Source organism: Aphanomyces invadans, assembly GCF_000520115.1.
Source record: "Aphanomyces invadans strain NJM9701 unplaced genomic scaffold supercont1.2, whole genome shotgun sequence".
Taxonomy (NCBI): Eukaryota; Oomycota; class Saprolegniomycetes; order Saprolegniales; family Verrucalvaceae; genus Aphanomyces; species Aphanomyces invadans.
In genome coordinates this window covers 382,324-409,652 of record NW_008580147.1, presented here as the reverse complement: position 1 = coordinate 409,652, position 27,329 = coordinate 382,324, and the positions used below count along the sequence as shown (strand labels likewise).

Here is a 27,329-nt window from a genome sequence, read left to right as displayed (position 1 = left end):
CTAAGTGCGGGGTTTGGGGGTTTCGGGGTTTCGAGGTTCTTGACCCGGTTTTGCTGGGCTTCGGCGGCGGCGGCGGGGAAGGCGGCACGAGTGAGGGCAGACGCGGAGGCAGCGGAGGTTACTTGGGCTCGTAACCAATTGAGTGTAAATTGGAAAGTGATTGATTAAGCCGAGGTTAAGCTAGACTACGAGAATGTTCGCTTTCTAGAAATTCTGCATTAGGCAGCGCTAGAGCGATGTGGCTTCCATTAGCTTTCACTTGCGCAAGGCTCATGTAACATGCAGAATGGGCAGATTATGTATGACGTGGCCTTAAGGCGATATTTGATTTGTGGATCAAATATTTCACGCCGATGTGGCTCAACAACGCGTACATTGGCGGAATGATACGACAAACGTGTAGAGAGATAGGTGTCAAGAAGTCCAATTCTCTGTGATTGATGATGGGGTGATTCATTGTGCGACACGTATGTGTACATGCCCTCAGCTAATTCGACTGGATTTTACACCAGCTAACCGTGTGTATTTATGCGGAGTGCATTTTGTTTTCACCTTGTGATCTCACGCATCGCATTCTCATCCCACCACCTAGTAAGGCGATCACCAAAGTAACCGATTAAACCTGTACATTTGAATAAATGTACCGCATCATTTTAAAAACAGGTACTATAATATACTACCGTGCTCAAGTCGACCTGAATTGCTAAGTATTGCCGACTCCCTGTGCAACGTTGACACTTCGTCCATCGACTTGTGTGCATAAGGTCGCGAGACTTGACGACCACTGTTGGACGTGATCAGGGACTGACCACGGCGACCATGCTCGCCGCCAAATCGTTTTATGGTACCATCGAACTCGTCCGACAGTGGTTTCAGCTCTCGTTGCCTCCGCCGGCCGTTGTATTTGAGCAACGAAAGCAATTAAGACTATCGTCCACTGCGCGTTCGTCCGTCATGACGTGATTGTCATCGAAGTCATCAAAGTGGTTTTTATCTCTATTCTACGATGCTTCATGCATACCCACGTCAACGCACAAAACGATCGCGCTTGATTGAAAGGCAATCCGACTACAACAGATGCAGTGGCATGCACAACTTGGACTGGCAGAAAAAAAATGTGGGCACATGTCAAATGAATACAATCGAAAAAGACGGCTGGTTCATCATATCGTCATAAATTTGATTCGCGAAATGTATCAAATTTCCCCTTGTTCAAATTATATAAAGGAACAAAATGAGTAACTACAGTAGTAATTGCTTAATGGACCGAAGTTACAGAGGTCGACATGTACGAGGGGCCAACGGATAATACTATAATCTCTAAGAAAACATACGACGCTCCAGCAATATATTCTGTCAGGATGAGCAGTAAACATGTATTATCAAGAATATCAAGGCATAGAGGTAGTCGCAAGGCTAAGCTTCCGATTCGCTTGAGGAGCCATGGCTTGAACTCCCAGAGGAGTCTTCGTCAGAGGAGTCTGTGGTGTCCACAGCAATGTCCACATCATGTATATGGGCATGCAATGCATGCAATTGCTCTTTAGTCTTCTTCATGCACTCACGAATGCCAGTATAAGTCACATGTTTTAATGCACGCTGTAGTCGAACGAGGACATCCGCCAACTTCGTGTGAGTAGTGTATTGACGACCAACTTCACCCTTTACAATAGCCCATAACAACTCGATTGGCTGCAAGTCGGAGTGATGGGGTGGTGTGTACAACACCGTGTGACCCTTGGTCTGTGCCATTGACAAAATTTCAGGAACCACAGTTTCCTCAATATGCTTTGCCAGAGTAGCCCAAAGCACAGTCTTTAGGCAATCGTCATTGCATGGTAAACCATACGATTTACAAGCCGCAAAAAGGTATACTTTTTTCCAGTTTGACTTAGGAGTTCCAAGTGGGAGACCTTTGTGATACTGTGATACTTGGCGTTGTCGAGAATAATTGTGGCGCCAAAAATTTTGTAGTCGTCCAACTCCACCAGTAGTTTGGCAAACCACTCGACAAAATAGGTGTGATTAAACATGCCGTGGTAGTCTTTTGTTTCTTTTTTCCCAGTCGTTTTCCACGTTCAGAAATATCCTATGCCAACAATTTGGAGTCGGTGCCACCAATATCCGCAATTGCTGCAATAAAGCAAAATCGGCAACCTTTGTTGGACGCTTTGACCTGAAGGTCCTGCTCGTCGTTTGGATCATAAAGCGATTCTTTGTGCCGAGAATTGTGATGATAAATATACGACTCATCCAAATACACAAATTTGCCGCGGCTTTTGCCAATAGGCCCACCATTGTTTGAACATAAACGTCCCGAGCCAGAACATTTTTTGGCGACAATTTGTAAAATGACACACCATGTCTTTTTCCACGCTCGTAACCATAGTGAACCAAAAAGCGTTGAACAGAGCGCAAGCATGCGTTGTAGTCTGTCTGGTTTTTCATGTCAAAATCCACATACCCACGCTCATAAAGCAGACCCAAAACGTCACGACCAACAGTACGGGTGCGTGTTTCGCGGCGCTGTCGAACAAACTGCTGCACAAGAGCCACTACACACTGGACATGCGGTACTCGGGTCGCACGTGGGCCATGGTTGTACGGCACAGAAGCAACAACAACACTCTTTTCGGCAACGTAGTCGGACCAAACCTGTTTGACAACCTTTTCACTCCAGCCCAGCAGACGAGCGATGTGAGTCTGGACATACTGCACACCCGAGAAGCGAAAGTACGCATGGAGCCGGAGAATGTCAAGTCTCTCCTCTTTTGTCAAGGCACGTGGTCGCTGCTTCTTGACGAAATCTGCGATGACATCAAACTCGGACTGGATCATGGCAAATTGGCAACTGGTCTCTATTGTTGTGGATGGATTCCTAGAGGTTGTCCTGTATAACGATATTCCACGTCGACCCTGAAATTTTGTGCTGTTTGGATAGTGCTGCTAAAAAATTGTAAGAGGTATTCGAATTTGACAATGCAAAATGACTAACACTCTAGATCTTGGACCTCGATTTCTCGTAAACTACTTAAATTCAGAGGTATCTGTTTGCAGGGGTCGCCCTTTCAAGCTTTGCATGGCGACATACAAAGTTTCAGTAAAATTGATCCAGATTTGATTGAACTATGGGATTTTGGACCCTCGTACGTGTCGACCTCTGTTACTAGTAGTACATTTCATTTCGTACATTCACTATTTTCGGCAAATTAACACTAATAAAAGGCGACGTGGGATTAGCTCGCTTGGGACGACGGAAAGATCGGTGGGAATGCCAACGCATGACGACGAGCAAGAGCTCAAGCTTCTTGCCGACTGGGAACAAGTACGAACCATACGTGTAACTAAAAGGAGACATCGATACGTGCTTTGTGCAGGAAGACGACATACGGGAACTTCGGAACGCTGTGCGGAGGGTACACTTTGGCGACACGTCACACAGAGGGATGATGGAACGATATAGGTGTGTGAGTTTTTCACCGACCAGCTGCGCGATCAAAGCACCTTGCTTTCGCAATACGAGCGGATGTTTGATGCACACCATGACGCATGGGACTTGCTCACCCTTCGACGAGCCAAGTTGAGCTGGTTGGAGCTACACCGGCGTTTGCTGTGGCTCAAGAATGAACACGTCGAAGCAACTGCAGGTAGACGCGTTGTTCATGCTATTCGCAGCTGTTATCCCTTGACAATGTTGACCAGATCTCCAGCGAAAGCTCCAGTTACTCAGAGCGTCGCCCACTTCGTCCACCATCGACGACGAAGTACGTGCCAGGGAGCGACGACGTCTAGGGAATTGAGCGACTTTCATTTACATCAGAAGTCGACCACGACGCTCCCATCTGCCGACGCGATCATTCGGCTGCTGGACATACTCGAACTTCGCATGCTGCACCGGTTCTACAACGGCAATACACGCACAATGAAGCACGACTTGTATCCCCAGAGCGAAGACATCGCCGTGTGGTGCGCACTTGCCGTTCACTCTCAGTTTCATCGAACTCTATCGTCCAACTGATAGGTCTGGGCTCTACTTTGGCATGCATGTCGGGATGATGGTCGTGCTGTTCATCTGGGTGGTCTGGGACAGCGTCATTGACGACTCCAAGAACCACAACTTGTGGGAGTCTTCCGTCATGGCCGTGTACCGCGCTATCGGTTCGATCGTCTTGAGAGCGTTGGGTGCCTTTTGACGTGATGACGCAATTAGGCGTGCTCATTTTGCTCTTGTGGTGCTGGTGCGTCCAAGTGTACGTGTTCAATTGGTACAGCATTCCGTTCCTCGCGATATTCGAGTGGAAAGCGACCAAGTCCGTCCAGTTCGTTTCGCTCGTTCGACACGCTGTCTCCATCACGATTGCGTACCTCGTCAACTTACTCGTACGTTCCAGAGTCTCCACAACTTCGCCGTCGCTCTGACTGCAGTTGCGGCACTAGGTTTACTACAAAGCCGTCCGCGGCGATATTCCGCGCCTTGTACCACCATATATCATTCCGTTTCTCCTGTACGTCGTGCTTCTCGTCAAGCTAGTGTACCCGCTGAAGCAGCGTCGGTCGTTGCTAATGACCATGTGGCGGTAACTTCATCGACGTCGCCGCGCAGTCTTGCAGGTTGACAAGTCTTCCTCCATACCACTAGAGTCGTGGCCGCGCCATGGTCCATCGTGCGGTTCCGGGAGGCGTACGTCGGGGATGTCTTTACGAGCCTCGTTCGTGTGTTTGTCGACTTGGCGTGGTCCAGCTGCTACTACTTTTCAGGTGCATTGTTTCGACGGACATCGACCTCAAGTCGTATCGAATCGCACGGTGTCGTCATTAGGCGCATTTGTCGAAATGAATCCGACCGGCCACGACATTTGTTCGCAGAGTACAACGTTTCACTGGATCGTCGTGCCGCTGCTGTCGGCGCTTCCTCTGGTTGCCCGCGTTACGTTGACGGACCTATATCGACCTGCTCTTGTCTAGTGGTGGCGGTTCTGTCAAAATATTCGCAAGTACAGGGACACCCACTCTCGGTTCCCATACATCCCCAACGCGATGAAATACGCATGCGCGCAATCGGTCGTGCTCTTTGCCGTGTTTCACCCTCGCTTGAAGCACCCCGACGATCACATGACAATGTACCAGGCACGTGTGCAAAGAGTCGTGATATCGTGGCTGACGTCTGTCGTGGCAGTGGTGGTATTTGGCCGCCTGCTGCATCACGACCATGTACCAGTACGGGTGGGATATCTACATGGATTGGGGTCTCGGGGGTGCGCGTGGCTTGCGACCGCGACGGTTGTACCCAACATGGACGTATTATGTGGCGATGGCGGTCGACTTGTTCTTGCGGTTTGGCTGGACGTTGACTTTGATACCGCCTCAAGGGTATGGTCCATTTCCCAGCAACGTCCAGGTGCGAACACGCTGCTCGTTGGTGCGCATGATGATGTCGCTTCAGATTTACCTGGATCCAATCTTGGCGTCCGCGGAAGTGTGTCGACGAAGCATGTGGGGCTTGATCCGAGTCGAGTACGAGCACACGGTGCGATTTTCGTCGAGAAACAAGGATATCGACGAAGCGAGGCCGTCCCCAGACGAGGACAGGTAAACGATTGCTTGCTTCATGCTCCATGCCATCTCTTGTGTGTTATGGATGTGGTCCATCTAGCGATGAAGACGACGACAACCGTGATGAAAAGTACTCGTTCTGGGTGCTCGTCGAGATCCTGCTTGTCGTAGCGTTGGTGCTCGTCGTCGCGGCAGTGGCGATTCTGACTCGATCACCTGCCGTTCAAGCCACTTAACCGCATGCAACGTGGATTGTGCAGTCAAGTCATTTGGGCTTTCTTGTTCATTTCGTGAACGACGACCTACAACAGGATGCCCATGAGGCGCACATGTGCCATCGTCAATAGTAGCTGGCACGGTACCGCCGCGGCCAAGTCACTTCCTCGGCAGGGCGTCACCGACGACTTGTCAACAGTCCATGGGACGAGCTGACTCAACGCTGCACTCACGAGGACGTCGTTGGATGGATCGGGGATCGTCCCTGCCTTGAATGCGTTGCTGCATCCACAACACACCGTCATGGCATGATCATGGAGGAACACGATGCTGTGTACTCACGTGAGTGCGTTGGCGATATTAGCCCGAGTACACTTTGAAAAAATCAGCTCGGGGACGATCTCCTGTTCGACCAAAATGTTGGGCAGCGTCACAAATTTCACTCGTGCGAGTGCAGTGGCAATCATTTCCGTGAACCAGTTAGCTCGGTAGATAACGATCGTCGGTGTGCCTGCCAGGAGCGACTCGATCACGACCGTTCCAGACACTGCCAGGGCCACGTTGCTCGTCTACTCTTTGCGTCAAACCGTGCGAAGAGTGGTTCGTGTCGACCTGCAGCACGCTCGTCTTGGCTTCAACTTGAACGCTGATCGTGTGCGGAATTGCCCACCCGTGCAAACTTTGATGAAGAAGCGAAGCGATCGATGGGATTGTTGGAAATACGACGTGGACCTAGCCAGTCGTTCGGACCAAACATGAGACCCCTTGAGGGGTGCTGCCGAACGTACTTGGACATTCTTGTCGTGGGCAAACGATGCCACGGCGGCTTTGACAAGGCCAATCGTGCGCCGGACTTCGTTCTCTCGGCTACCATCGCCGGGATGAGCGCCATGTAAGACGCAACCTTTCACTTCATTCGAGTGCGCTACCTGCCAACCAACGCAGCAATCACAAATTCTCCACGTTCAAGAGAGTTTTGTCGGCCGGATAGCCTCGCCTGGTGGAATATCGCAGCTTGGGCAGCCAAGACCGTGTCGCCAGGTCGTTCAGGGAGCCACTCTCTAGCCCCAAACCGGGCGGATATGGCAGTGTGTGCCTTCGATGCAGTCAGTTTGTGTTGCCGGAAAAGGTTGTGGGAGTCTAGAAATGCCTCGACAGAAGGATGGCCGACGAAAGTTGTCCACGGCGCGGCAGCGTGACCTTGGTTGAAGAGGGGTCCTTCAAAGGGAAGGAGCACGAGCATGTGGTCCATAAACTGTCGAAGGGACGATGCAGTGGATGCTGCTTTGCGATATTTGTGCTTGAAGGCCCAAATGGATGGAGCAACGTAATGCACAATGGCTGGACAGCGACCCGTGGAGTTGCGCTCGGCTAGGTGGGACTTGGATCATCAAGCTGACCGCATTCGCACGTACATTGCAATGTCTTGAGCACACGGAAGCAAAAGCCCTTGGAATCAATGGTCACGATCGCGTCAGGTTGACTCGTCTTGATGTCCTCGACAACGTGACGATGACGCCGCTGAGAAACTGTCAGTGGCAGATGCAATGACCTCCCAGTCACCTTAATTGCTAGCACCCTCGGCAATACCTCTACAAGGCCCATCACAGACAGCTCTTGCATTGGAAACAACGACGAGAAGTTCCCCGCGGCCGTCATTTGTGGTCTACAAGTGCCACGGCATCATCACCCTCACCACTGGACACGAAGAATATGCCTACCCGCCGACCCCACGGAACTGGAATGGACCATCTCCATGGCGTCTCTGCAACGCTCGAATGAGCTTCCCTCCAATTGCGTCCCCAGATGCTTCTCCTGCGACCACATACACCAGCTTCGATGCCCGCGCCGCCGACACCATTGCAGCAGATTCCAACCAGCCCACGACCAACACTCTAGATTCGTTCCCTCAGCCATCCCAACGGTCGTGCTCGTCCGATGAGGTTCGTGAGGTGAAGCTCTCCACGATCCTAGTGCGTCATGCTTGCAATGACGTGGCGTCCATTGCTTGAGGCATCCCGCTGCCTGTCGACAAGGGTGGTGTCGTCGACTTCGGGCACAGCTTGTCTTGATGCCCCAAGCCGCATCATATCTTCCGTTTCTCCGGTTACGAAACGAGAATGAAGGTCATTTTCCGGATAAAAGTACCTGCCTCGACAACAACAGGCCAAACACGTCGGCGAACGTCCGAATCCATCGGCGTCTCCTCGATGGAGGATTCCTTTGACGACCATGGAGAGCAGCTTTCTTTGGATGATCTTGATATTCAGCTGCACGTGACAGGTTATGGCCGAGACCCAGTCCCAGCAGTGCAAGACATTCGACATCGACCATCGACCGTCGTCGACTTGTCCTACTCGCAGGTGCTTGAAACGAAAAGCAAACACAGGAATCACAGCAAGAAGCGCCTTAACTTTACACGTCCTCCGTCACACACGCTGTCGACTCTGAACGAGACCACGTCCAACGACTTTTCCGCCGATCGTCCACATGGCCGAACCAAGCGCAACCCGTTCGCGTACAATTCGGAAGACGTTGACGAGCTTGAGGCAGAACAACAAGAGCTACGCGCAAAGGAGCACGAGGACGACAACGAGTGGTCGCAAGGAGACATCTCGCTCCCCGGTGATGACGTGTATCGTTTTGTCCAGCCCAGGCGACTCTCGTCGTGGGTTCAAGACGATGCCGTGTACGCGTGTTTCAAGTGCCACGTCCAGTTTACCCTCATCATTCGCAAACACCACTGCCGTGCGTGCGGACGCATCTTCTGCAATGCATGCTCGAACCAGCGCCTAGTCATTCCCGGCGACTACGAGTCGACTCCCGTGTCGCACGCGATCAAGAACGGATCGAATCACACGTACAGCAGCGTGCTGGTCGATACGACGTCCCACGTGATCGGGAGTCTCGGGTACTATGTGTGGAACTACAACACAGCGACACCGTCTCTTTCGTCGAGTGCAAACGACTTCTCCGAATTCAACTCGATGTCGTCGTCGACGCTGAGCCGGACCGAGGTGAGGCAACGTGTGCCACCTTCCACGGCATGATGCACTCATATTTTTTTCTGCATCCAGCTCAACGATTCAGTGGAATTCGAGCGGGAAAAGTTTCTCCGGTCGATGACCGTCCTCGAGTCCCGCGGCGTCGTGACCAAGTTCACGCCCGGCGCCGCATCGGGCGTCAAGGTCAAGCAACCTCCTCGGATTCCGCCAGGGACGGTCCTCCAACGCGTTTGTGACGATTGCGCGTCCGCGTTGCAGCAGCGCCGCCAGCACTACAACACAGTCCAAGTGTTTGAGCTGTGCGAATGGGACATCGAGACGTTGCGAGTGTTGGGCCAGGTGTGTCGCAAGTGGCATCGTGCGAGCATCATGTGCCTGTCGACATTTCGCCAGATTCAGTACTACCTTCCGTCGCATCCGCTGTCAACCAAAGAGAGGCAGCTCCTGCTGCGCAATCGGCGGTTCCTGGCCGGCCACTCCAAGTGGCTGCTCCAGCTCGTCAAGGCTGTGTCGTTTCACGACGGCGACTCCGATGAAACTTCACAAGATATCCTGCGACTCATCGTCGCACCGCGTACGCACAACTGCATGATGACCATGTGCAGTCGTCTGTGTCGGCACGAAATGGAGTGCGTGGATGCCCTTGAGATTCTCTCCAGTGACACGATGCAAAACGTCACGTTGAGAAACTTGTGTGTCGAGGCGCTGACTCAAAAAGCGACTGACGACGAGTGGCTTAGTTTTCTGCCGGTGGTGTTGCATGCCTTGGGCTCCGAGACGAACGTGTCCGATCTCGGCGCTGCCATCGTCGCGCAGGCGAAGCGAGACATTCGGTTCTGCTCCGATCTGTACTGGGGCTCGAGTGTGCTGGCTGAAGATCGGCGATTTCGACGCAAGTTTGACGGCTTCCGGCAAAAGTTGCTCCTCACGCTGGCGTCTTCGTCGTCCGCATCATGTGACACCTACGCATCGTGGAGTCAAGACTTGCTCCTTGGCCAAGAGTTCCTGGATCTGCTTTGGAATCTTCCACATCGTGCCGACAACGCCGTCGTCGGGCAGCTCTTGGCTGCGGCCTTGCGCAAAACACAAATCTTTGGCCCGGATACGCCGCTCCTGCGATTGCCCGTGGACCCACTGGTGAAAGCACGGGGGATCGATTTTGCATCGATCAAAGTCATGCGAAGTGCGGAAGCTCCTGTGATCCTCACGTGCACTGGCGTGCTGCACCAAAGTAAAACAGACACGACGGAAGCCAGGGCATCCGGAACCCAGTCGGCCACCCGTTCCACTTCGCCGTCTAAACAGCAGGTGCGGCGCCCGCCTGTGTACCGCCTGATGTACAAGCGCGACGATTTGCGCAAGGACGCGTGCGTGCAAAACATCATCCATGTCATGTACTCGATCTTGAAAGCGGAGACGAAGCAATTCAACATTGCGCTCGTGACGTATCGGGTGATTCCCACGTCCAGCTACGACGGGCTGATCGAGATCGTCGAAAACGCGCACACATTGTACTCGATCATCCGCGAACATGGTACGATCATGCGCTTTTTGCACCACTACAACGGCCACAGGGTACGATGTCAAGTGTGGACTTGAGTTGATGGCGATGCACACGTAGACCTTGAGCGACATCTCGACGTCCTTCCGAGAGTCCCTGGCGGCATACACGGTGATCACGTTTCTGCTTGGCGTTGGCGACCGACATGCCGAGAACGTGATGCTGACACAGGAGGGGAATTTATTTCACATTGACTACGGCTTTATCTTGGGCAAGGACCCCAAGCCTCTGCAGCCCCCGATGCGCCTCGACAACTATATGCTGGAAGCGTTGGGTGGACCGATGCAAGTTGAAGCGTTCAAGGCGCTCTGTGTTGTCGCGTTCAATTGTCTGCGCCGACACGTGTCGCTGTTCCTCATCATGCTGCGATTGGTCGTGGATGCAATCCCTGAAGTGACCGACTTTGGCGTCAACTACACCCAAGCCGACCTCGACGCGTTTGTTGTTGAGCGGTTCTTGCCAGGTAGAGTTGACGGTCGCCATGGCCGTGAGTGACAAGTAAGCGACCGCGTAGGCCAGACAGATGAAGAAGCCGCGACAGCGATCATGTTGCGAATGGAAGGCAAACTCAACGAGAAGATTGGGCTTACGCTTAGCGACTTTGTGCATGCCCACGCCAGTGAGAAGACTGTGAGCAAAGGAGTGAGTTCCATGAAGGTCGGGGTCGAGAGTATCGGCGGGGCTGTGCACACCGTGACCAGTTCTCTGTCGTCCAGCGCCACGTCGCTGCTCAAGTATGTTTGGGGAAGCGGCCCATCGTCAACTTCGCACTGATTGGGTGGGATACATATGATAACCTGTGAATTTAAATATTTTATAATAGGGGATATAACGTCTTTCGCAGCTGCACAACTTCTGTAGTAAGGGGTTTGCAATTTCTTCTGCATAATGAAGTCTCTCATAATTTATAAATTTTGGTCATCCACACCGAATGGACCGCACAAATTCCCTTCCGCTGTCAATACCATGGCGACACTTCCCGTGGACACGTCGCAGAACGATGCGCTGAATTTGCAAGTCCTCCAGCGCCAAGACAATCAGATCAACGACATCGTTGGCACTGCAAGCCATGTCGTCGTGTACGAGTTTGATCAGACGGAGCAGTCTTGGGTATGAAGAGCGTATTCTAGTGCGAGTTGAGATGGGGTGACTGGGGCAATAGATGCTCATCCTGTCAATGCGTAGAAGCGAAAGGAAGTGGAAGGCAGTCTTTTCATCGTCAAGAGGTGGGAGATATTTCTCTGACACTATCCTCTGGTCATGCTCATGCGTGCATGCGCAGGTATTCGGCTCCTCGGTTTCAAATGTTCGTCAACAATCGACTGAGTACTTCGAACTTGACGATTTCAATCGATGCACAATTGAACGTGGACAACATCGACGACTTCCTTATCCTTCGATGCGTCGACCCAGTACGTTCCATGGCCGCAACACTGCATGCCGCTGATGGCCCTTCACTTTTCGTCGTAGTCGGCACCCAACACCTTCAAGATTTACGGAATCTGGTTCTTCCCCGAGGAAGATCGCCAAAAGACTCTGAAATTGCTCGAACGGTACGCGAAAGCTCATTTTATCATCCCGATGCGCTAGAATCAGAGGAGGAATGTCATGCCTGTCGCTCTATAGTGTGCTTGTCTCGTTGAAGGGTGCTCCCGCTGCAGCTAAACCCTCTCCCAAGCACAAGCAAAAGGCTCAACCTCCCCAACCCCAGCCTGCCCACGACGCGCAAACCGAAGCGAAGCAGGTGTGGTCAGATACCAGGTTTATGCATAGATTGTCAACGACATGAGCTGCTCTGTTTACAGGTAGCAGCAGCAGGGTCGTGTCATGGACCTATTCGATCGCCAAAGAAGAAGGCGTCCACTGTCGTCTACAGCAAGGCCGAAGGGATCGCTGCCGGAGTCGCCATTCTGGGCATGATTTCGCAGTCGACTACGACCGACGACGCTACGTTGGCCGATGCAGCGCAAACTCAGCTTCACGTGGCCACCAGCAACGCACAGCAACCGCCCCAACGACAAAAGAAGCAGCGCGATCGCACGCCCCCTCGAGCGAAGCAACTCACCAAGGACGAATTCAAGGAAGCGTTTGTGCAGTGTCTTGAAGATCCTGCCTTCCTCAACCAAATCTACCAGGCGTATGCGAAAAAGCTCCCCAAACAATAGACGTCTGGCTCGGGCCATCACACTCTGTCCAATTGTATTTCCTGCACAGATTAGCTGAGCAGTGCCACGTGCTTTCATCTCGATGCTTCGTTCAGTCGACCGGTGGCGAGCCAAATGCAGCTTCATCGTGGCTTCCCCGCGGAGGTGCGAGTGTATACAGTGGGCAGTCATGCGCGCGGCGAGTCGGGGAATCGTTCCATGCTCGCTGGCTTCAGGACGAGATTCACGGCGATCGACGGTTACGTCGGTTTTTTCTTTTATCGTGCATTGCTCGCTTCGAGCGCCATTTTGTGGTGCTCGCCATGGGCGCATCCATCCATGGCCGCATATGTTGCTGGGTGGGGTGGATCCTTCTTCAGGCAGCATGTTGTGCATCCTATGCGTTCCCCATGCAGCCGGTGCTGGCAACGCGGCCGTTTCCTCTCCGCGTGGGCTGCAACGGCACGTTCCCGTATGTGTTTCCCGTGGCCACAGCCCCGACGATCGTGTTGTCGTTCCCAGTTGACGACACTGCCGCCGAGTTTATTTCGTTCAACATTTCGTCGCTGCATCTCCCGCCCAACGACTTCCTGCGCATCCGTGTTCCAACGGCGTCGCCTACCGCCGCCCCTTCCACGTACACGTATCGAGGTCAGTACCGCGATGGCCTCCTCACCACGCCCGTGTTTTCGTCGCACGTCGTTCTCGAGCTCATCTCGTTCGGATCGACCAACTCCAACTGCAACTACGGCTTCGACATCATCGAGTACCGGTATGCTGCAACCCCTCCGACAAAAGAGTCATCGTGTGACTCGATCAACACCGCGGCGTCCCCTGCGTGCGATCAACGGCCGACGAGTCCGTACTGGCGCGGTGCGAAAGCCATCGTTCGGCTACTTGTGAATTCCGCGATTGGGTCGCGATGGTGTACTGGATGGTTGGTCGGTTGTGAAAACCACGTCTTGACCAACGCACACTGCATCGGATCTGCCGCCGACGCCGCAGCCACCATATTTGACGTCCAAGCATTCGGCCGATGCAATGAAAACTGCGCAAGGGGAGGGGCATGCTCCACCGGCAAAGTTGTCGTTGGGGCTACGTTCATCGCGGGCTCGCACGAGTTTGACTATGCGCTGGTGCAGCTCAATACAGCGACAAACTACTCGGCCGGCAACTTTCTCCGCCTCCAAGCCTCCTTTGTCATCGGCAGTCCGGTGTACATCCCACAGCACCCGCTCGGAGGTGGCATGGTTGTGGCGATCAAGGCAGCGGGTGGACTGTTTGGTCTCCTGCACACGTCCACGTATGCGAGCGCGGACTGTGGCCTGGACGGCATGTTGGGGTACAAACTCAATACGTCGCCGGGGTCGTCTGGCGCGCCGATCATTTCGACGACAACGAATGGCGTCGTGGGAATCCATTCATGTGGAGGATGTGCCGTCGGGGTCGGTGCGAGTTTTAATGGTGGCATTCCGGCACCGTGGATCATCCAAGACCTCGCAAGACAGAACGCATTGCCGAGTTGTTCCGTTGCGTCTGCAGCTCCTATCGACCCGATCATCCCATACGAAACCTCCCGAGGCACGCTGTTTGCGTCCGCGCGCGGGATCTCCTTGGACGTGTACATGCTAGTCGTTGCGACGGACGGAGCTATTGCGGTCGACATTCAGTCCTTTGAGACCGTTGGGTCGTTCCCTCCCCCTGGAGGAAGCAATCGGTGGCAGGCCTTCAAGGACGTGGACGGCAATTGCGACGCCTCGTACTTTGCCTCCAACGTGTTTGTGGTGGACGGAACGACGGGCGCGATTGTGGCCAACAATGACATGAGCGTGCGGGGAAATGGCCGTGCCGATGGCTCCATCAGTGACTTCGACGCATTTACCAATCTGTACATCTTTCCAGGGACATACTACATCGTCGTTGGCACCACCGACACCTCGGACGTCGACGCGCGCGCTGCCGTGGTAGCGTTTCGTCAGGGCCGACCAGCGTACGCCGCTGGTGTGCTCTTCGAATGCGGCCTTCCGACTGCTTCCTATGGCCATTACACCCTCACGCTTCGAACAAACATGGATGCGGACAGCATCACGTCGTTTGTGTCGCCCAACTCGAGTCTGCCCAGTGCATGCTCAACTGGCGCCCTTGACCAAGAACGCCACCCATTGCGCTTCCCGTCCAAATGTCCGTACCACGCCCGCCCGCCATTGACGCTTCAATACATGGTGGACGGAACCATTCACCAGAGGAATGGCAGCGTCTCTCTTGATCAAGTGCCGTTCGAAGTCGTCGAGACAGCACATATTGCCATTGAGATCGTGTCGTATCAAATATTCGACGATGGAACACCGATGGCGAACGGGTACGACGACGCAGGCATCTGCGGTCGGTCGTTCATCGATGCCGTCGCGTTCGTGTTTGAAGATTCTACGCAAGGAGGACTGCGATTGCTGGACACGGAAAAACTTGTTGCATCCTCGGACGACAAGCCGCCCGGCGTGCGGCCTCCCACGAGTCGTAGCAGCCGTGACCCGTACCTGGACTTGCACTTGCCCAAAGGAAAATATGTGTTGGTGGTAGGGCAGTTCCCGCTGCAACTCCACGAGACTGTGAGGTCGTTCACATCCGTCAAGGACGGATTTTCGCCGTGGAGAGAGGGCAAGCCCAGCGAGACCGGCAACTACCACGTAATGTTCTTGACAGAGTCGCCTGGAGTGCTGCTGCCTCCGGCAGGGCCGCCGTCGTATGTTGAAGAGCCGTGTACAACATGACATGTCAACTTGAAAATTCCATTGAAAGAAGATATCCCATGAAAAATTATTGAAATTTTTTGCGGCTTTGCAAACTTTGCTGGCTTGCCAAGAATGAGGTCATTGAAGGACTCAAGTGATTCAGCCACGCTCGGTGAGAGCAATCCATTTGCACGGTTCGCTCTCGGCAGCTCCTTGCTTCTCTCGCGGGATAATGACAGCGTTACTCCACATGACCCGCCCGTGCATGTTACTCCTGACATCATCACGACTAAAGTCAAACGACCGCGGCTCGATACAGGGGGACGCGCAATTCTAGACTACTCTCTCTCCGTGGACTCTCGGTTGGCAGCGCTGCATCAGCTTCGCGAATTTCGTCAAGATGGTTCGGCACCTGTGGACAAGTTCGGCACAGATCAAGTCGTGGATTCTCGTGCTCCACCAAAGGTACTCGACAATACACTTCCTGCGATGGGTTGATGTAGGCTCCATGCAGAGTCAACGACTACATGCCTTGCTCGGCGCGATGCTGAGCACTCAAACCAAAGATGAGATCACCGCTGCAGCCATGCGTCGCCTGCACAATGCAACAAAACCGGATGGCGGGCTCTCCATTTCGTCGCTACAGAAGTTGCCGCTGGACAAACTGGCCGATCTCTTGGCCCCAGTGGGCTTTTACACGTACGAGATGCAATATCGATATCTGCACGCTAAACGCATCGTTTAGAAAAAAGGCTGCGCATATCAAGATAATCGTTGACATGCTGCACGCGAAATATGAGGACGATGTCCCTTCGTCCTTGACCGAGCTGGTGCGGGACTCCTCAATCAATGTTTTGACGACTCGAGCCTGGATCTCTAGACCAATCTGCCTGGCATTGGGCCGAAAGTCGCACGGCTGACGCTCTTGGTCGCGTGGGGTATCGTGGACGGCATCATTGTCGACACTCATGTCCAGCGCATTGCCAAACGTCTCGGGTGCGCTCGACTCGCGTGAAAATCATCAAAGTATTGACGCATGGGTGGTCTTAGATGGACGAGACTTCGAACGAACAGCACCACAAACTCCGAAACTACTCGCCGCGATCTCGAGGAATGGGTACCCAGGCACCTCTGGCGGAATATGTCCAAGATGATGATTGGATTTGGCCAGCTCACGTGCACTGCAGTCAGGCCGAAATGCGACAAATGCCCTCTCACAGCGTCGTGTCAGTTGCAGATGGAGCAGCGACCACTTGGAAAGGCGGCCACTGTCGAGGAACACACAAATTGACCTAACGGGAGCTAATTATGGGCTATATTCACGCGGCTTGCCGATACAATGCAAGCAAGAGGAGGGTGACGGCGGCAACGGTGATCCCGGCCAGCTGGGCCAGGGCCTTGTTCACAATGTCCTGGGTGGTCTCGACGTTGGGTACGGTGTTCATGTGATGCTGTCTGGAGAAAGCAGATAAGGACCACCCAGATCGCAGCAGTCGCTCAGATCGCGTGAGTTTGGGCTCGACTGTCACCACCACGTGCTTTTTGTACGCCAAGTGTTCGCGCACCCCTTCGCCATCGGACTCGCTATTGTCGTCGGTGGGCCACTCGCACAACAGAGGTTCTCGCAGGTGCATTTCTTTTTCATTCCTTTCCTTGATTCCCCAGTGCATATTTCGCAGCAGCGCAGGGAAGTACGTGAGCTCCACCATCGGCCACAGAGATCTTGGCCAAGTTCCGATCCTTCTCACTCTGGAATTGTTCCGCCTTCGGCGTTACAGTAACCAAAAACGATCTTTCTATTGGCCAATAAGCACAAGTTTTTAGCCAATCCAGCTTTTCCTCACAAAATGTGCTCAAGGCGAGAGAACACAGTCGCGCCACGGCGCTGGGCTTCACCCGCCAGCTTTGGCGCAGTCATCGTGCCTAATCGAACCGTGCCACTACAGTATTACCCGTCAAGAGGTTGAGATGCTTCGTTTCTTGGGATTGTCTGCGTGAGCCTTCGTCTGTAGTCTGGATGGTTCACTTGACCATCACGCCTGGAGCACAAAAGTAGTTGAGGGAACCACGTTCGCCAGAATCAAGAGGTCTCACTGCACCTAAGGCCCTACCGTGTTGTCTATCAATACTTCACGGTGCAAGTTAGAGCACATCCGCGTCGAGCATCCCGACCATCTCAACCGTCGAGGTGTCGAATCTTCACGTTGTCAACCGGATCCGGATGTGAAGGGTCAAACACTTGACAGCATACAGTAAACAAGCGTGATTTCTCCGGCCGACGTGAAATAGTGTGAAACTTTCGATTGAATTTCCATCGCCACAGCACCACCTTTCGACACCGTTGTTCCATCGGCCACAGGCGGCGAGACATCGATGGAGAACATACGAAAGCTCGGCTCGATGGACCATGTTCGCCGCTCACTAAACGTCCCTCGATGGAACTGGGCTGTCGTCATCGGGATGGGCATGTTGCTCTGGCTTCATGGGGTGACTGTCGGCATGGTATTCGAAGGCCAAAAGGGACTCCTCAACCGGTTCCTTTGGACTTTCGTCATCGGCGTCATTCCGCTCGTGCTGTTCACACAGACGACGTCGCACAACATTCGACGCACGGCTGCTAGCCTTGTGTATTTTGAACTCGCGACATTTTGCATGTGCTATAGCAATTCGCTGGCGTGGTTTCGGAACCCCAAGAATCTCCTGCCGCTGCCCGACCTTGGCCACGACATCCTTCCTCTCTGGAAAGACGTGACAGTCTACGACAAAGTATATCACCACGAAGCCCACAAGGTGCCGGACGTGGTTATGGGTGCCCTCATCGCGTCAACAACCATATTCGCTGTGATCCATCCCTTGCGATGGAAGATCATCCAGCGCTTCTTTATCATCTATGGATCTCTTTGCATCATGCGATCTGTCACTGTCATTTGCACGAGCTTGCCAGATAGCGCGGAGAAGTGCCGCCAAATGACACCTCTCGGCAACCTCGAGGTATGGCGGCAGCGCACGATCAAGTATGAAGGCGACGTGTCTCGATAGAGCGGCGCACATGGCTGGGAAGACATTACAATGCGAGCAGTGTTGGTACGCAGTCTCAAGTTGCTGGTGCCGATCGGAGAAGTCACGTGCGGGGACATGGTTTTCAGCGGTCACAGCATGCTCATGGTGTTATGCGCTATGGTAAGTCCGTGCCGTTTTGGCCACCTACCACGTCCAATCAAGCAATCTCGTCCATCTGTGGGCTCTTAGACATGGCACACGTATTACAAGTGGGTGCCAGGTTCGATCAACTACATCAAGGTGTCGGTGTGGCTCGTTACGGTTCGTTTCGTTTGCGTTCTACATCCGCATTGAATTTCGTCGTGTAGATATTCGGCCTGGTCGCAATTGTATGGGTGCGCATGCACTACACGCTGGACGTGGTCCTCGCGCTGTACTTCACCGTGACCGTGTGGAGTTCGTACCATCGTATTGCGAACGACGTGAAGATCGGCCACCGATTCTCGATGGTTTGGATCTTCGATGCGCTGCTCATCTACCCGTGTATCGAATGGATCGAGCGTCCTGACGACAACGACGACCTGGATGGACCGCGAACGTTTCACACCGCCCACACGATGCACTTGCACGGGCACCACCGCAGCAGCAGCAGCCACATGGATGTTGCCATGTGCGATGACGGCACCAACGACGTAGTGAAACAAGATGATGACGTCGAGAAAGTCCACGATAGACAGACGCGATCGCTGCGCCCCCGTCGAGGTAACAGCGGCGAAAAGGCCACGCCACGCAACCGACGTCTACCGCGGGCAGTAGCGACAACGACTCGGCGAACAATGTCCAATGTGGCGCACTAGACTCGCAATGCGGTAGAGGACAAACGTAGAGTGAACATCATTTCAATTCAATCACGTGCGTCGTGTCCCGACGGGGCTACGAAGCCATCGACAAAGGAGCGGGGGCTGAAACGTGCGGCGCTGGTAAGCCCGCTCGGCGAGACTGCGTTTGCTTTAGGTATTCCACCTCTTGGCGGTGGAGGATCGATCGCATGGACGGCGGCAGAGTCTGGATGAAATCGGCTGCGTTGCCAAACAAGTACAGATGAGTGAGAGCTGTGAGTCGGACGAAGGTATCGGGGACCGTTCCTGGCAGACAGAGGCTGAGCTTTGTGACGCTGAAACAACCAGCACCTGCCAACTTGTTGGACGAAAGGTTGAGAAATGTGATGTCGACGCAATCGCCGAGGCTCGGTGGGATGTGCCCTGGTCGGAGGATGGCGACGACGCATGCGCATGAATTCCACGACAAACACCAGCTGCGTATATACCTTCAAATGCATTGTTGCGTAGCGATAAAAACTTTAGCTGCGTCAGCCGGCCAATGTCGCTTGGAATGGTGCCAGTGAAGCAGTTGGACCGGACGTTGAGTCGTTCCAATTGAGAAAGCTGGGTGATCGTCGAAGGAAGGGAACCGCTGAGCGAGTTGTACTCGAGGGAGAGCGTCTTGAGTTGGGACAGTTGACCGAGGGCTGCGGGCAGTGGGCCTGAGGCAGAGTGAGGTCCGACTGTCTCGCTCGGATGCTTCGAGCCCGCCCCCCCCGTACCAGACAATGCATTCTGCTGCAACGAGAGGTGCTGGAGATGGGTACAGTTGGCGATTTCTGCTGGTATTGGTCCTATCGAGTGCGCAGTCGCGAGCTCAGACGATGGTGCGCGTGCATGCGTCCTTCGGATACCTCCAAAGTGGTTGCAACTCAAGTCCAAAACAGCCAAACGACGGAGTTTGCCCAAACTCGGGGGGATTCGCCCTGCGCACCGAGGAACCTCGTGTCATCCATGTGAATGGATATGTGCCAGTACCGCGAATATCGTTTGACGACAGATTCAAGACGCGGAGGTACGTGAGCTGGCCGATTGCTGCTGGCAGCTCGCCTACAGCAGGTTCAATTGAGACGTTGCTAGAGTTGATCACTCGAGGGAGAACCTATCAAGTGACAATTGGACAGCTCAATGCTCACAACGTGCCCCATCTCGACCTTGATCCCCGTCCAGCTCTCCTTGCCATCGTTGAACGGGGGGTAGTTGGCTTGCATGGGCAACGACGACCGCGCTGCGCGCAGCGGATTGGATTTGCCACGCAGGGCCGAAAACAGATCGCGCAACACTCGGCTCTCGGCATCAGGAATGCTGGGACCGCTCACAGTTTGGCCCATCTTGGCCCCAACGTGTTTTGAAAGGCAGGTTGACGCGGCAGTTACAGATGAAACGAATGGCAGTTACCTTCCTTGAATGGATTGGTGGACACCACGTCCATGTGGAGCGGGCCGCTCCACGTGGGTTCGACAGGCTTTGTTTAGCCTCTTCACCTTTGTGCGATCCAGTCGGGGTCGCAGTCCATGAAATCGTCTTGTCCCTTTGAAGCAATCACTCCATGACATGGAATGATCAGTGGGATACGTCGAGTGGGCAACATGGGGGGATCGGCCGATGCCACGTCGTTTATCGACACCCACGACTGCAGTTCCATTTCCGCTGGAACTCGTCTGGGTTGGGGCTAGGGGTGTACGATGGGGGATCCAGACGTTCCTGCGCATGTTTCATCTGGTATGCGCCTTGTGGATTGCCCCCGCCACCATGTGTGGTGCTTTCAATATTTCGCATATTCCAACAAAGTTGGCCCCCAAGGGGGCGACCCCTGTGGTTGACGGCACACCACGATGTATCGTCTCCGACCGTGGCCCGCATATTTCTCAAGTGCCAGCAGTAGTTTCCAGTTGGCGAGACCAGGTAGAGGCCCAACAGCTGCAACACACGCTTGACGAAGCAAGTATTCTCATTTTCCATTTGCCCCAAACACTGGCAGCACTCGAGCCACCAGCATGAACGTCGGAGGCGACTTGTCGATGCACACCATGGCGGTTCATGCTCCTGATAGCTCCAATCACTTCCATCGCCAAACCAGCAGCATCGGCGCGAATTCGACGCGCCGAGGCCGTCGGCAGCGTTCGTCCACGAACGGGTCGGACTCGTCCAGCGCAACGCAGTCGTCTTGTGCCGATGCGTATGTCGAAGGCATGTACGACTATAAACCTGTGTTCCAATTCAACCTGACCGCCATGGTGCGCGCGCTGACCGAAAGCGTGGGCAACAACAATCTCCGGTCGCCGCAGCCGACCCTGACCCCATCTCCGTCCATTAAATCCATGGCATCTCCATCCATGAAACTCATCACGACTCCGTCCATGAGCTTCCACAGTGGCCGAAAGGTGCGGCTCTCCGACCAACATCGGACCAAAGGCCAGGAGGTTGGTGGCCACAAGCGCGACAAAAAGTACACCGGCGTGAATCGCGTCGATATGGCGTAGCGAATGTAGTGCGTCGTCGATCGGACATGGAGCTATTTATGTGCAATAATGAGACAACTACAGTCGTGGGGGAGCAATCTGCCATTGCTATCGAACCCGTTCACTGTTCGAGGGGGGCTGTTGCGATCGTGGTGATGAGCCAGCGATGAACATCAGTCAACAACGATTTCCGGTTGGACAACCATCGATTCGACGCGCTCATCCTCGACAACGGGGCTCTCGTCGTCCTGGCCTTTCTCGAGCAGATCCTGGCCTTGGTTGATCTCAGTCGTGACGTCCATGTCAGCAACGCTGGCTTGAATCACCGCTGTGGGGGTGTATGGTCGCAGCCAGTCGGGCACGGACAAGTTGTCCAAGTTGGCATGTGCACCAAGCCAAGCCAACTGGGACTCTGCCAAGTATTGCGCTTTCGCGAGGCTCTCCAAGATATCTAGTCGTTGAGCGTCGAGAAGGATGTGCAGTGGCGAGTCCTGGCAAAGCGCGACGGTTGAAAGAGCACCTTTCGACGCGAGAAACACCACCATCTCTTTCAGTCCCAGCGCACATGCCACGTGCAGCGGCGTGTACCCATCTCGTGACCGCTTGACTTTGAGAGTGGTGTCGTCTGCGTCCAGAAGGACCTTGGCAACGGCAACGTTACCATGGCCGACGGCAAAGTGCAGTGCCGTGCCATGCATGGTAGGCGCCAACTCGACACGAATGTTGGCTTGACGTGGGGCAAGTCGTGGCGCGAGGTACTCGATGACGTCCACGCCTCGCTGGGCCGCACACGCCAACGAGAGAAGCGGAACGTCACTGCCGTCCGGCGCAAGATCAGCGCCAGCGTGCAGCAGCTGCCACGTTGCATTGTCGCTATGCAGGACAGCGTAGTGCAGCGGAGACAGCGCAAACTCGCCGGACAGAGCAAGGATATCTTTTGGGGGAACGAGGTCTCTTCTCGGGACGTGGCTCACGTGGCGTCCGCTTGCGGTCACCAAATGGTACTCGTGCAAGTGGCAGTAACTCGAAATGTACGCTTGCATGGGTGGCTCCTTGGACTCGCGGGGGGTGAACATGACTGTCGAGTGGGGTTTGAGTATTTTCGGCACATCGACCTCCTTCGGTTCGTGGACGGCATTCAGGGGCACTTGACTCTCCAACAGGAATCCAATCACGGCACCGTTGGACCCGTCGAAGTCGTTCTTGGCTGCGAAGTGCATCGCATTGAAGCGGTAACTTGTCAGTGTGGCCATGTTCAGGCCGTACTTGGTGACGAGGTGGTGCAGAACGTCCACACGAGTGACTGCCGTGCCTAGAGGGGACCTTGAGACTTCGTCGCATCAAGCAAGCCGCTTCGTTTGCTCACCGGCATTAGAGTCGAACGCCATATCGAGTTCCGGCTCGCGAGCGCCACATGCGTAGTGGAATGGAAACAATCCGGAATTGGACGGGTGGACGAAAAGCTCTGCTATCAGCGAAGGAGCAGTCATCAACGCCGGTGGAGCAACGAGGGATCCGAGCCCAGCGTCGAGGATCGCATCGAGTTCAACCAAGGTCTTCTCAGCTGCCGTTTTACCCTTTCGTAGGTCGCTGTACACCGTTGGCATGACCGCAAACTTTGGCGCTAGGGCTAATATTGCGTCCAACACTTGGATGGTGGCGGCGCCACACGCGCCTGCGCACAGGTAATGCAGAGGTAAGCAGCCCAACCTACGAAACTCAATTGCTAACGGTCAGTGTCCCAGTAGCGAGCGCCTACCCGTCGGTCATGAATGGGTGTGCCCCATGCTGCAGGAGAAGCAGCGCCGCTTGTGCATGACCGTTCAAGATCGCGACGTGCAACGGCGTTTGTCCTCGCTTGTTGCACACGTTTACGTGGGCGTGGTATTGGAGCAGGAGCGACGTGAGGTTGAGAATCGCGTCGGGAGCGACTTGCGTCGACTCGAAGCGGAGGCAGACGCGGCACCCTCGAACGGTTGTGCGAATGTGAGCTGAGGACAGGGCCCAATGCAGAGGAAAGGACCCATCGTCGTCGCTGATGCTGGGGTCGCTGCCTGTCTCCAGCAAGCGCTGCAAATAACCAAGACCATTTGTGTCGGCCTTGATGTTGTCGAGCACCATGGACGCGTCCAACACGTTGCGCTGTTGCGTGCGCGGCGTGGCGACGACGTCAGATGAGTCGGCACTGCGCAAAGTTGCCATGGCGGCTTCGACGGCTTGGGATTGGATCTGCGACGACGACACGATGCAAAACTTGAGCACGGACTGGTCTCGTCCATTCAACGCGTTAACGTCAGCGCCAGACGCCATGAGGGCATCGACGATGGAACTGTGGCCAACGGCCAGCGCTTTCATGAGGCTCGAGTTTCGTTCGCGATCCAGCGCTTCTGCATGGACACCAGCTTGCAGCAGCGCCTTGGTTATCTTGTCGTGGCCAAGCTCCACCGCGACCAGCAGTGCCGGCATCCCAGCGTACCCAAACCTGGCAAAGTCGTGCGGCAATGCCAAGAGTTGCGTCCACCTTCAAACAACCGGGTGAAAGCGCTGCGGAAAACGTACGTACAATTACCTGGACGCGATAGATTTTGTGCGTGTCAGCGCTTGCGCTGCCGCGTCAGATGTGTCTTCTTCCTCTGCAATGTACGCTTCCAGCCTGGACAACACGGCGGCTTGGTTGGTCGAGCCCCACTGAATTAAGTGGTGGATCACGATGCCGAGTAGCTCAACGAGCGCGTCGTCGTCGACTTGTCCGGAAGGAGCAACGTGCAGGCGGGGTAAGTCGACCAGCGACGCGAGGACGACGAGGGCGCCATTTCCCACAGCCACGTTTCCAAACAAGTCTGCATCGTAGTCATCTTGAGGGGACTTGGCGTCGAAGAGGAACCCGTGCAGGATCTTGAGGGCGGCCAGAATGTCTGGAACTGGGGAATCGAACCGGTGAAACACATGAAAGATGGGGTCCAAGAGGCGCGCATAGGCCTGCAATGCCTCGGTCCATGGCGGTACGAATGGAGCTGCACCCACGGCGATCCCCTCTGGTGGGGTCAGTCGAAGCGCCTCGATAGCGCTAGCCACGTCGGCTGGGGGTGGCACGCGCTCGAGTACAATTTGTTCTTGGGCTTGGCGAAGCAGCGTCTTGCGGCCGTTGGGCAAGGATGGCACGGCTTGCACAATGCGAAGTATTTCCACATGCAGGTCAAAGTCCGTTAGGGTAGCCAGGAGTTGCAACAACTGCAAACTGAACGCAGCAACGCGGACAGCCACTTTTTCCCCAGGCAGCAACGCTGCGTCCTTCTGCTTCTTGTCTTTCGCGGGAGGCTGCTTTCCCTTCTCGACCGTTTCTGTTTGGAGAGTCGAGTCAGGCAGTGGAATCAATTCGCTTTGCTCACCGTCCGCTTTGGGCTGCGTACTTGCGAGCTCGAGAACCCCACGGACAAATCCAGCGAGTGCTTGAGCGCACAGGACTTGGGGTTTATGCATTCGAATGGGGACCCTGAGGTCCACAATGGAAGTGTCGACAACGCCCCAGTCGAAGTTGAGCGGTGTCAAGGTTTCGACAGCACCGTCGCTCGAGTGCTGCAGCATGTACGCCACAAGAGTGTTGACCGGGCTCAGCGCATCGTCGCCGCACAGCTACGATGGTCGTCACGATGCAGCTCAAATACAGCCGCTTGCACTCTGTACCTCACAAATGTCGATGCTTGCAGCAGTCAAGTGCCCAAGACACTGCGCAATGTTGGCCACCAACGCAGTGAACGCCGCTTGTTTCGTGGTGTCTCCATCGTTGGCATCTTGAGCCTTCGCTTGATCGGCAAGAATGGTGAGGAGGCTGGTCGTGCCTGCGACCCCCATGCGCAGTGCGTTCTCTCGATGGCGCAACACGGTCGCGGCAAAACGAACTACATGGTGTTTGAGCACTCTGGTCATGCAGAGCTCTGCAGGGAAAGGGAGGGGTGCATGCTTACCTCCACGGAGTACCGTCGAGAAGTCCGACGACGCAAATACAGCATGAAAGGTCTCGTACGGCATCCATGGTTCTACTTGGTGAACTGAGGGCTCCACATGCAAGCTAGCTTCGTCAGGGATGGTAGTTTACTTACCGCCCCCACTGGCGGGCTTGCCAAACACTCGACCATCGACCGACGCGCCGCCGTCGACCATCGCGCAAATGTGCAAAACCTTCTCCGCAGCATTGCGGACGTTCAAAAAGGTCAATCTGGCAGCCTGCGCCCTTGCAGTTGCCTGGGCATCGACGGGAGGCAGCTCCGAGACCGAATCTGTCAACGCGACTGCTGCAACGGGGGGCGGGGCCGCCTCTTTATCTTTCTTGGGAGACTCTTTGGCTGGCTTGCCCCCCTTTGCAGGTTTGGCTTTGGGGTCCATCGGCTCTTGCTGGTCGACTTGGTCTCCTGCTGGCGCGCTGCTGTTTTCGTCAAGAACAAGGTAGTGCACCAGATGCGGTAAGAACAGGAGCTCCTTGACACGCGTGCGGCAGTCTTCGTTCCGCTCAAGAAGCCGGCCCAGCGACGACAGCATCACAAGCGCCGATGACGCTTGGCATTTGGCTTTTACCACTGGGCTCGACAATGCACGAGCGAGATGGCATGCTGTTTCGTGGATCTGGTCGGGATTCTCGAGTGCGGTGGCCGTCACTAGCAATCGAGTCGTCGTAAGAGCCGTTAGCTCCAAGCTTTGGCACAGGACTTCGACTGCATTAGTGTCTAGACCATCCGCAGCAATGCTTGTCGCAAGCGCTTGCAGTTTGGTGGTCAACCCAGCCAAGGCGTTGACTTGGACAATGCTGGCTCGGCCAGATTCTACGGCACGCGCGTAAGCTGTCAGCACGTGCCCCGAGCTTCAGTACCGAATCGCGCGATGTGCTCGAAATATTTTGAAGCGAGCAAGGTGAATCGAGGCTCGTCGTGCATGAGATACGACAGTATTTTTTCCGTGGCGCCGGTGGAGTACAGGCTTTGAATGAACGCATCCGTGTCAGGATGGCCGCTAGCTAGCGCAAACAGAGCCTGCAGCGACGCATACTGCAGGTCCACGTTGGGCGAAGTCATGGCCGCGGCGAGTTGGACGCAGGGGTCGCCGCGCATGCAAATGTTCGCCACGAGCTCACTTCGATGTGCATGATCGGGCGGTAACTGCAATGTGAACTCGACGAGCTTGATAAAGATCCGCAAGGCCGTAAGCTATAACATGAATCTGTGTGAAGGAAGTGGCGGCAAATCCCGTGAGCCTGACCTTCATGTCCTCGTCAACTGTCATGTTTCCAATCGCGAGAAAATATTCCCCACCAAACCACGGCGTCGTGGGTGATCGTCCTTCCTCAAGAATGAACACGGCTACACGTCAACGAGGTCAGTGTCCGTTCGCGAACGACTGCAGAGAGGACGTGCCGTTCAATTTGCAAAGTGGCTCGGACTCGGACACCAGGTGGGAAAACATGGCCAACGCTTGGGACAAGATCTCGTGTTGCTATCGATCCACGCATGATGAAATGCCAGGATTGTGGAGCAGTACCTTGACGCGAGTGAGGAACGCCATGAGAAGGGGCAGTCCTCCACCTTCGCGGAAGAACCGGCTGTCTTCGGCGCAGTATCGAATTCCCTCGACCTTCTTGCCCACGTCTTTCAGCTTGAGTTGCTTGAGCGCTCGTTTCCACGCAGCTTTCACGGCTTTCGTCAGTGGTAGCGGTGAATCCACCGTTGCCACCGCGGCGATGGCGCCGCCGTCAGCCGCGCCGCTCATGGTTGTGGCTGTTTCCAATAT

At 54.6% G+C, this 27,329-nt stretch overlaps 10 protein-coding genes across 13 annotated transcripts; 6 read left to right on the top strand and 4 right to left on the bottom strand.

Annotated features, from left to right (window-relative positions):
- Window positions 1-3,239: 3,239 nt before the first annotated feature.
- Window positions 3,240-5,821, top strand: H310_00966 (hypothetical protein). The gene is made up of 14 exons (XM_008863954.1): window positions 3,240-3,325; window positions 3,378-3,416; window positions 3,464-3,647; window positions 3,703-3,764; window positions 3,821-3,966; window positions 4,022-4,158; window positions 4,211-4,380; window positions 4,438-4,577; window positions 4,640-4,758; window positions 4,820-4,917; window positions 4,966-5,127; window positions 5,177-5,398; window positions 5,444-5,589; window positions 5,654-5,821. Exons 1-14 carry the CDS (start codon window positions 3,272-3,274, stop codon window positions 5,787-5,789), a joined length of 1,815 nt encoding a protein of 604 aa, XP_008862176.1. The 5' UTR covers window positions 3,240-3,271; the 3' UTR covers window positions 5,790-5,821.
- Window positions 5,569-7,673, bottom strand: H310_00965 (hypothetical protein). The gene is made up of 9 exons (XM_008863953.1): window positions 7,491-7,673; window positions 7,333-7,435; window positions 7,185-7,290; window positions 6,699-7,140; window positions 6,558-6,636; window positions 6,382-6,501; window positions 6,112-6,338; window positions 5,916-6,051; window positions 5,569-5,855 (listed from the first exon to the last, which is right to left on the bottom strand). The coding sequence occupies exons 1-9, from the start codon at window positions 7,628-7,630 to the stop codon at window positions 5,814-5,816; spliced, it is 1,395 nt and encodes a 464-aa protein (XP_008862175.1). The 5' UTR covers window positions 7,631-7,673; the 3' UTR covers window positions 5,569-5,813.
- Window positions 7,674-7,921: 248 nt separating this feature from the next.
- H310_00964 (hypothetical protein) lies at window positions 7,922-11,162 on the top strand. 3 transcript variants are annotated; one of them, XM_008863952.1, is made up of 4 exons: window positions 7,922-8,786; window positions 8,847-10,349; window positions 10,396-10,798; window positions 10,855-11,162. In XM_008863952.1, the coding sequence occupies exons 1-4, from the start codon at window positions 7,980-7,982 to the stop codon at window positions 10,860-10,862; spliced, it is 2,721 nt and encodes a 906-aa protein (XP_008862174.1). In that variant the 5' UTR covers window positions 7,922-7,979; the 3' UTR covers window positions 10,863-11,162. The 3 variants fall into 3 exon arrangements, with proteins under 3 accessions (XP_008862174.1, XP_008862172.1, XP_008862173.1); XM_008863950.1 differs by having other exon boundaries at window positions 10,850-11,162; XM_008863951.1 differs by having other exon boundaries at window positions 10,396-11,162.
- A 117-nt stretch (window positions 11,163-11,279) lies between these two features.
- H310_00963 lies at window positions 11,280-12,744 on the top strand. 2 transcript variants are annotated; one of them, XM_008863948.1, is made up of 6 exons: window positions 11,280-11,445; window positions 11,521-11,561; window positions 11,618-11,747; window positions 11,806-11,888; window positions 11,962-12,079; window positions 12,141-12,744. In XM_008863948.1, exons 1-6 carry the CDS (start codon window positions 11,302-11,304, stop codon window positions 12,498-12,500), a joined length of 876 nt encoding a protein of 291 aa, XP_008862170.1. In that variant the 5' UTR covers window positions 11,280-11,301; the 3' UTR covers window positions 12,501-12,744. The 2 variants fall into 2 exon arrangements, with proteins under 2 accessions (XP_008862170.1, XP_008862171.1); XM_008863949.1 differs by lacking the exon at window positions 11,280-11,445 and having other exon boundaries at window positions 11,488-11,561.
- A 145-nt stretch (window positions 12,745-12,889) lies between these two features.
- Window positions 12,890-16,499, top strand: H310_00962 (hypothetical protein; the record flags this gene model as incomplete). The annotated part of the gene is made up of 6 exons (XM_008863947.1): window positions 12,890-15,219; window positions 15,448-15,673; window positions 15,723-15,907; window positions 15,954-16,038; window positions 16,089-16,204; window positions 16,259-16,499. 6 exons carry the CDS (start codon window positions 12,890-12,892, stop codon window positions 16,497-16,499), a joined length of 3,183 nt encoding a protein of 1,060 aa, XP_008862169.1.
- Window positions 16,254-17,005, bottom strand: H310_00961 (hypothetical protein). Its single transcript, XM_008863946.1, has one exon. It carries the CDS (start codon window positions 16,915-16,917, stop codon window positions 16,528-16,530), a length of 390 nt encoding a protein of 129 aa, XP_008862168.1. The 5' UTR covers window positions 16,918-17,005; the 3' UTR covers window positions 16,254-16,527.
- Window positions 17,006-17,482: 477 nt separating this feature from the next.
- On the top strand, window positions 17,483-19,501 carry H310_00960 (hypothetical protein). Its single transcript, XM_008863945.1, has 4 exons — window positions 17,483-18,199; window positions 18,248-18,388; window positions 18,458-18,529; window positions 18,577-19,501. The coding sequence occupies exons 1-4, from the start codon at window positions 17,582-17,584 to the stop codon at window positions 19,063-19,065; spliced, it is 1,320 nt and encodes a 439-aa protein (XP_008862167.1). The 5' UTR covers window positions 17,483-17,581; the 3' UTR covers window positions 19,066-19,501.
- Window positions 19,142-20,446, bottom strand: H310_00959 (hypothetical protein; the record flags this gene model as incomplete). Its single annotated transcript, XM_008863944.1, has 6 exons — window positions 20,192-20,446; window positions 20,068-20,139; window positions 19,944-20,015; window positions 19,536-19,883; window positions 19,399-19,470; window positions 19,142-19,353 (listed from the first exon to the last, which is right to left on the bottom strand). The coding sequence occupies exons 1-6, from the start codon at window positions 20,418-20,420 to the stop codon at window positions 19,142-19,144; spliced, it is 1,005 nt and encodes a 334-aa protein (XP_008862166.1). The 5' UTR covers window positions 20,421-20,446.
- Window positions 20,447-21,049: 603 nt separating this feature from the next.
- On the bottom strand, window positions 21,050-27,319 carry H310_00957 (hypothetical protein). Its single transcript, XM_008863942.1, has 12 exons — window positions 27,081-27,319; window positions 26,957-27,035; window positions 26,802-26,902; window positions 26,416-26,749; window positions 25,652-26,368; window positions 25,517-25,588; window positions 25,236-25,450; window positions 24,941-25,184; window positions 24,121-24,892; window positions 23,311-24,072; window positions 22,918-23,261; window positions 21,050-22,863 (listed from the first exon to the last, which is right to left on the bottom strand). The coding sequence occupies exons 1-12, from the start codon at window positions 27,306-27,308 to the stop codon at window positions 21,725-21,727; spliced, it is 5,007 nt and encodes a 1,668-aa protein (XP_008862164.1). The 5' UTR covers window positions 27,309-27,319; the 3' UTR covers window positions 21,050-21,724.
- H310_00958 (hypothetical protein) lies at window positions 21,087-21,572 on the top strand (the record flags this gene model as incomplete). Its single annotated transcript, XM_008863943.1, has 1 exon — window positions 21,087-21,572. One exon carries the CDS (start codon window positions 21,087-21,089, stop codon window positions 21,570-21,572), a length of 486 nt encoding a protein of 161 aa, XP_008862165.1.
- Window positions 27,320-27,329: the final 10 nt, after the last annotated feature.

Bases quoted from the DNA above. Each gene is read 5' to 3' on its own strand.
- H310_00966 (XM_008863954.1), top strand. From the start codon at position 3,272: ATGCCAACGCATGACGACGAGCAAGAGCTCAAGCTTCTTGCCGACTGG. The intron at 4,578-4,639 runs GTAACTTCATCG...CCATACCACTAG, and splicing joins TTGCTAATGACCATGTGGCG to AGTCGTGGCCGCGCCATGGT. The intron at 4,918-4,965 runs GTTGCCCGCGTT...GCTCTTGTCTAG, and splicing joins TGCTGTCGGCGCTTCCTCTG to TGGTGGCGGTTCTGTCAAAA.
- H310_00965 (XM_008863953.1), bottom strand. From the start codon at position 7,630: ATGGTGTCGGCGGCGCGGGCATCGAAGCTGGTGTATGTGGTCGCAGGA. The intron at 6,637-6,698 runs GTAGCGCACTCG...CGGCGATGGTAG, and splicing joins ATTGCTGCGTTGGTTGGCAG to CCGAGAGAACGAAGTCCGGC. The intron at 6,339-6,381 runs GTCGACACGAAC...CGCAAAGAGTAG, and splicing joins CCAAGACGAGCGTGCTGCAG to ACGAGCAACGTGGCCCTGGC.
- H310_00964 (XM_008863950.1), top strand. From the start codon at position 7,980: ATGGAGGATTCCTTTGACGACCATGGAGAGCAGCTTTCTTTGGATGAT. The intron at 8,787-8,846 runs GTGAGGCAACGT...TTCTGCATCCAG, and splicing joins CGACGCTGAGCCGGACCGAG to CTCAACGATTCAGTGGAATT. The intron at 10,799-10,849 runs GTAGAGTTGACG...GCGACCGCGTAG, and splicing joins TGTTGAGCGGTTCTTGCCAG to GCCAGACAGATGAAGAAGCC.
- H310_00963 (XM_008863948.1), top strand. From the start codon at position 11,302: ATGGCGACACTTCCCGTGGACACGTCGCAGAACGATGCGCTGAATTTG. The intron at 11,446-11,520 runs GTATGAAGAGCG...GTCAATGCGTAG, and splicing joins ATCAGACGGAGCAGTCTTGG to AAGCGAAAGGAAGTGGAAGG. The intron at 12,080-12,140 runs GTGTGGTCAGAT...CTCTGTTTACAG, and splicing joins CGCAAACCGAAGCGAAGCAG to GTAGCAGCAGCAGGGTCGTG.
- H310_00961 (XM_008863946.1), bottom strand. From the start codon at position 16,917: ATGGTGGAGCTCACGTACTTCCCTGCGCTGCTGCGAAATATGCACTGG.
- H310_00960 (XM_008863945.1), top strand. From the start codon at position 17,582: ATGGAGAACATACGAAAGCTCGGCTCGATGGACCATGTTCGCCGCTCA. The intron at 18,200-18,247 runs GTATGGCGGCAG...GTGTCTCGATAG, and splicing joins CACCTCTCGGCAACCTCGAG to AGCGGCGCACATGGCTGGGA. The intron at 18,389-18,457 runs GTAAGTCCGTGC...GTGGGCTCTTAG, and splicing joins TCATGGTGTTATGCGCTATG to ACATGGCACACGTATTACAA.
- H310_00957 (XM_008863942.1), bottom strand. From the start codon at position 27,308: ATGAGCGGCGCGGCTGACGGCGGCGCCATCGCCGCGGTGGCAACGGTG. The intron at 25,185-25,235 runs GTACAGAGTGCA...CGACCATCGTAG, and splicing joins CAAGCATCGACATTTGTGAG to CTGTGCGGCGACGATGCGCT. The intron at 24,073-24,120 runs GTAATTGTACGT...GGTTGTTTGAAG, and splicing joins ACAAAATCTATCGCGTCCAG to GTGGACGCAACTCTTGGCAT.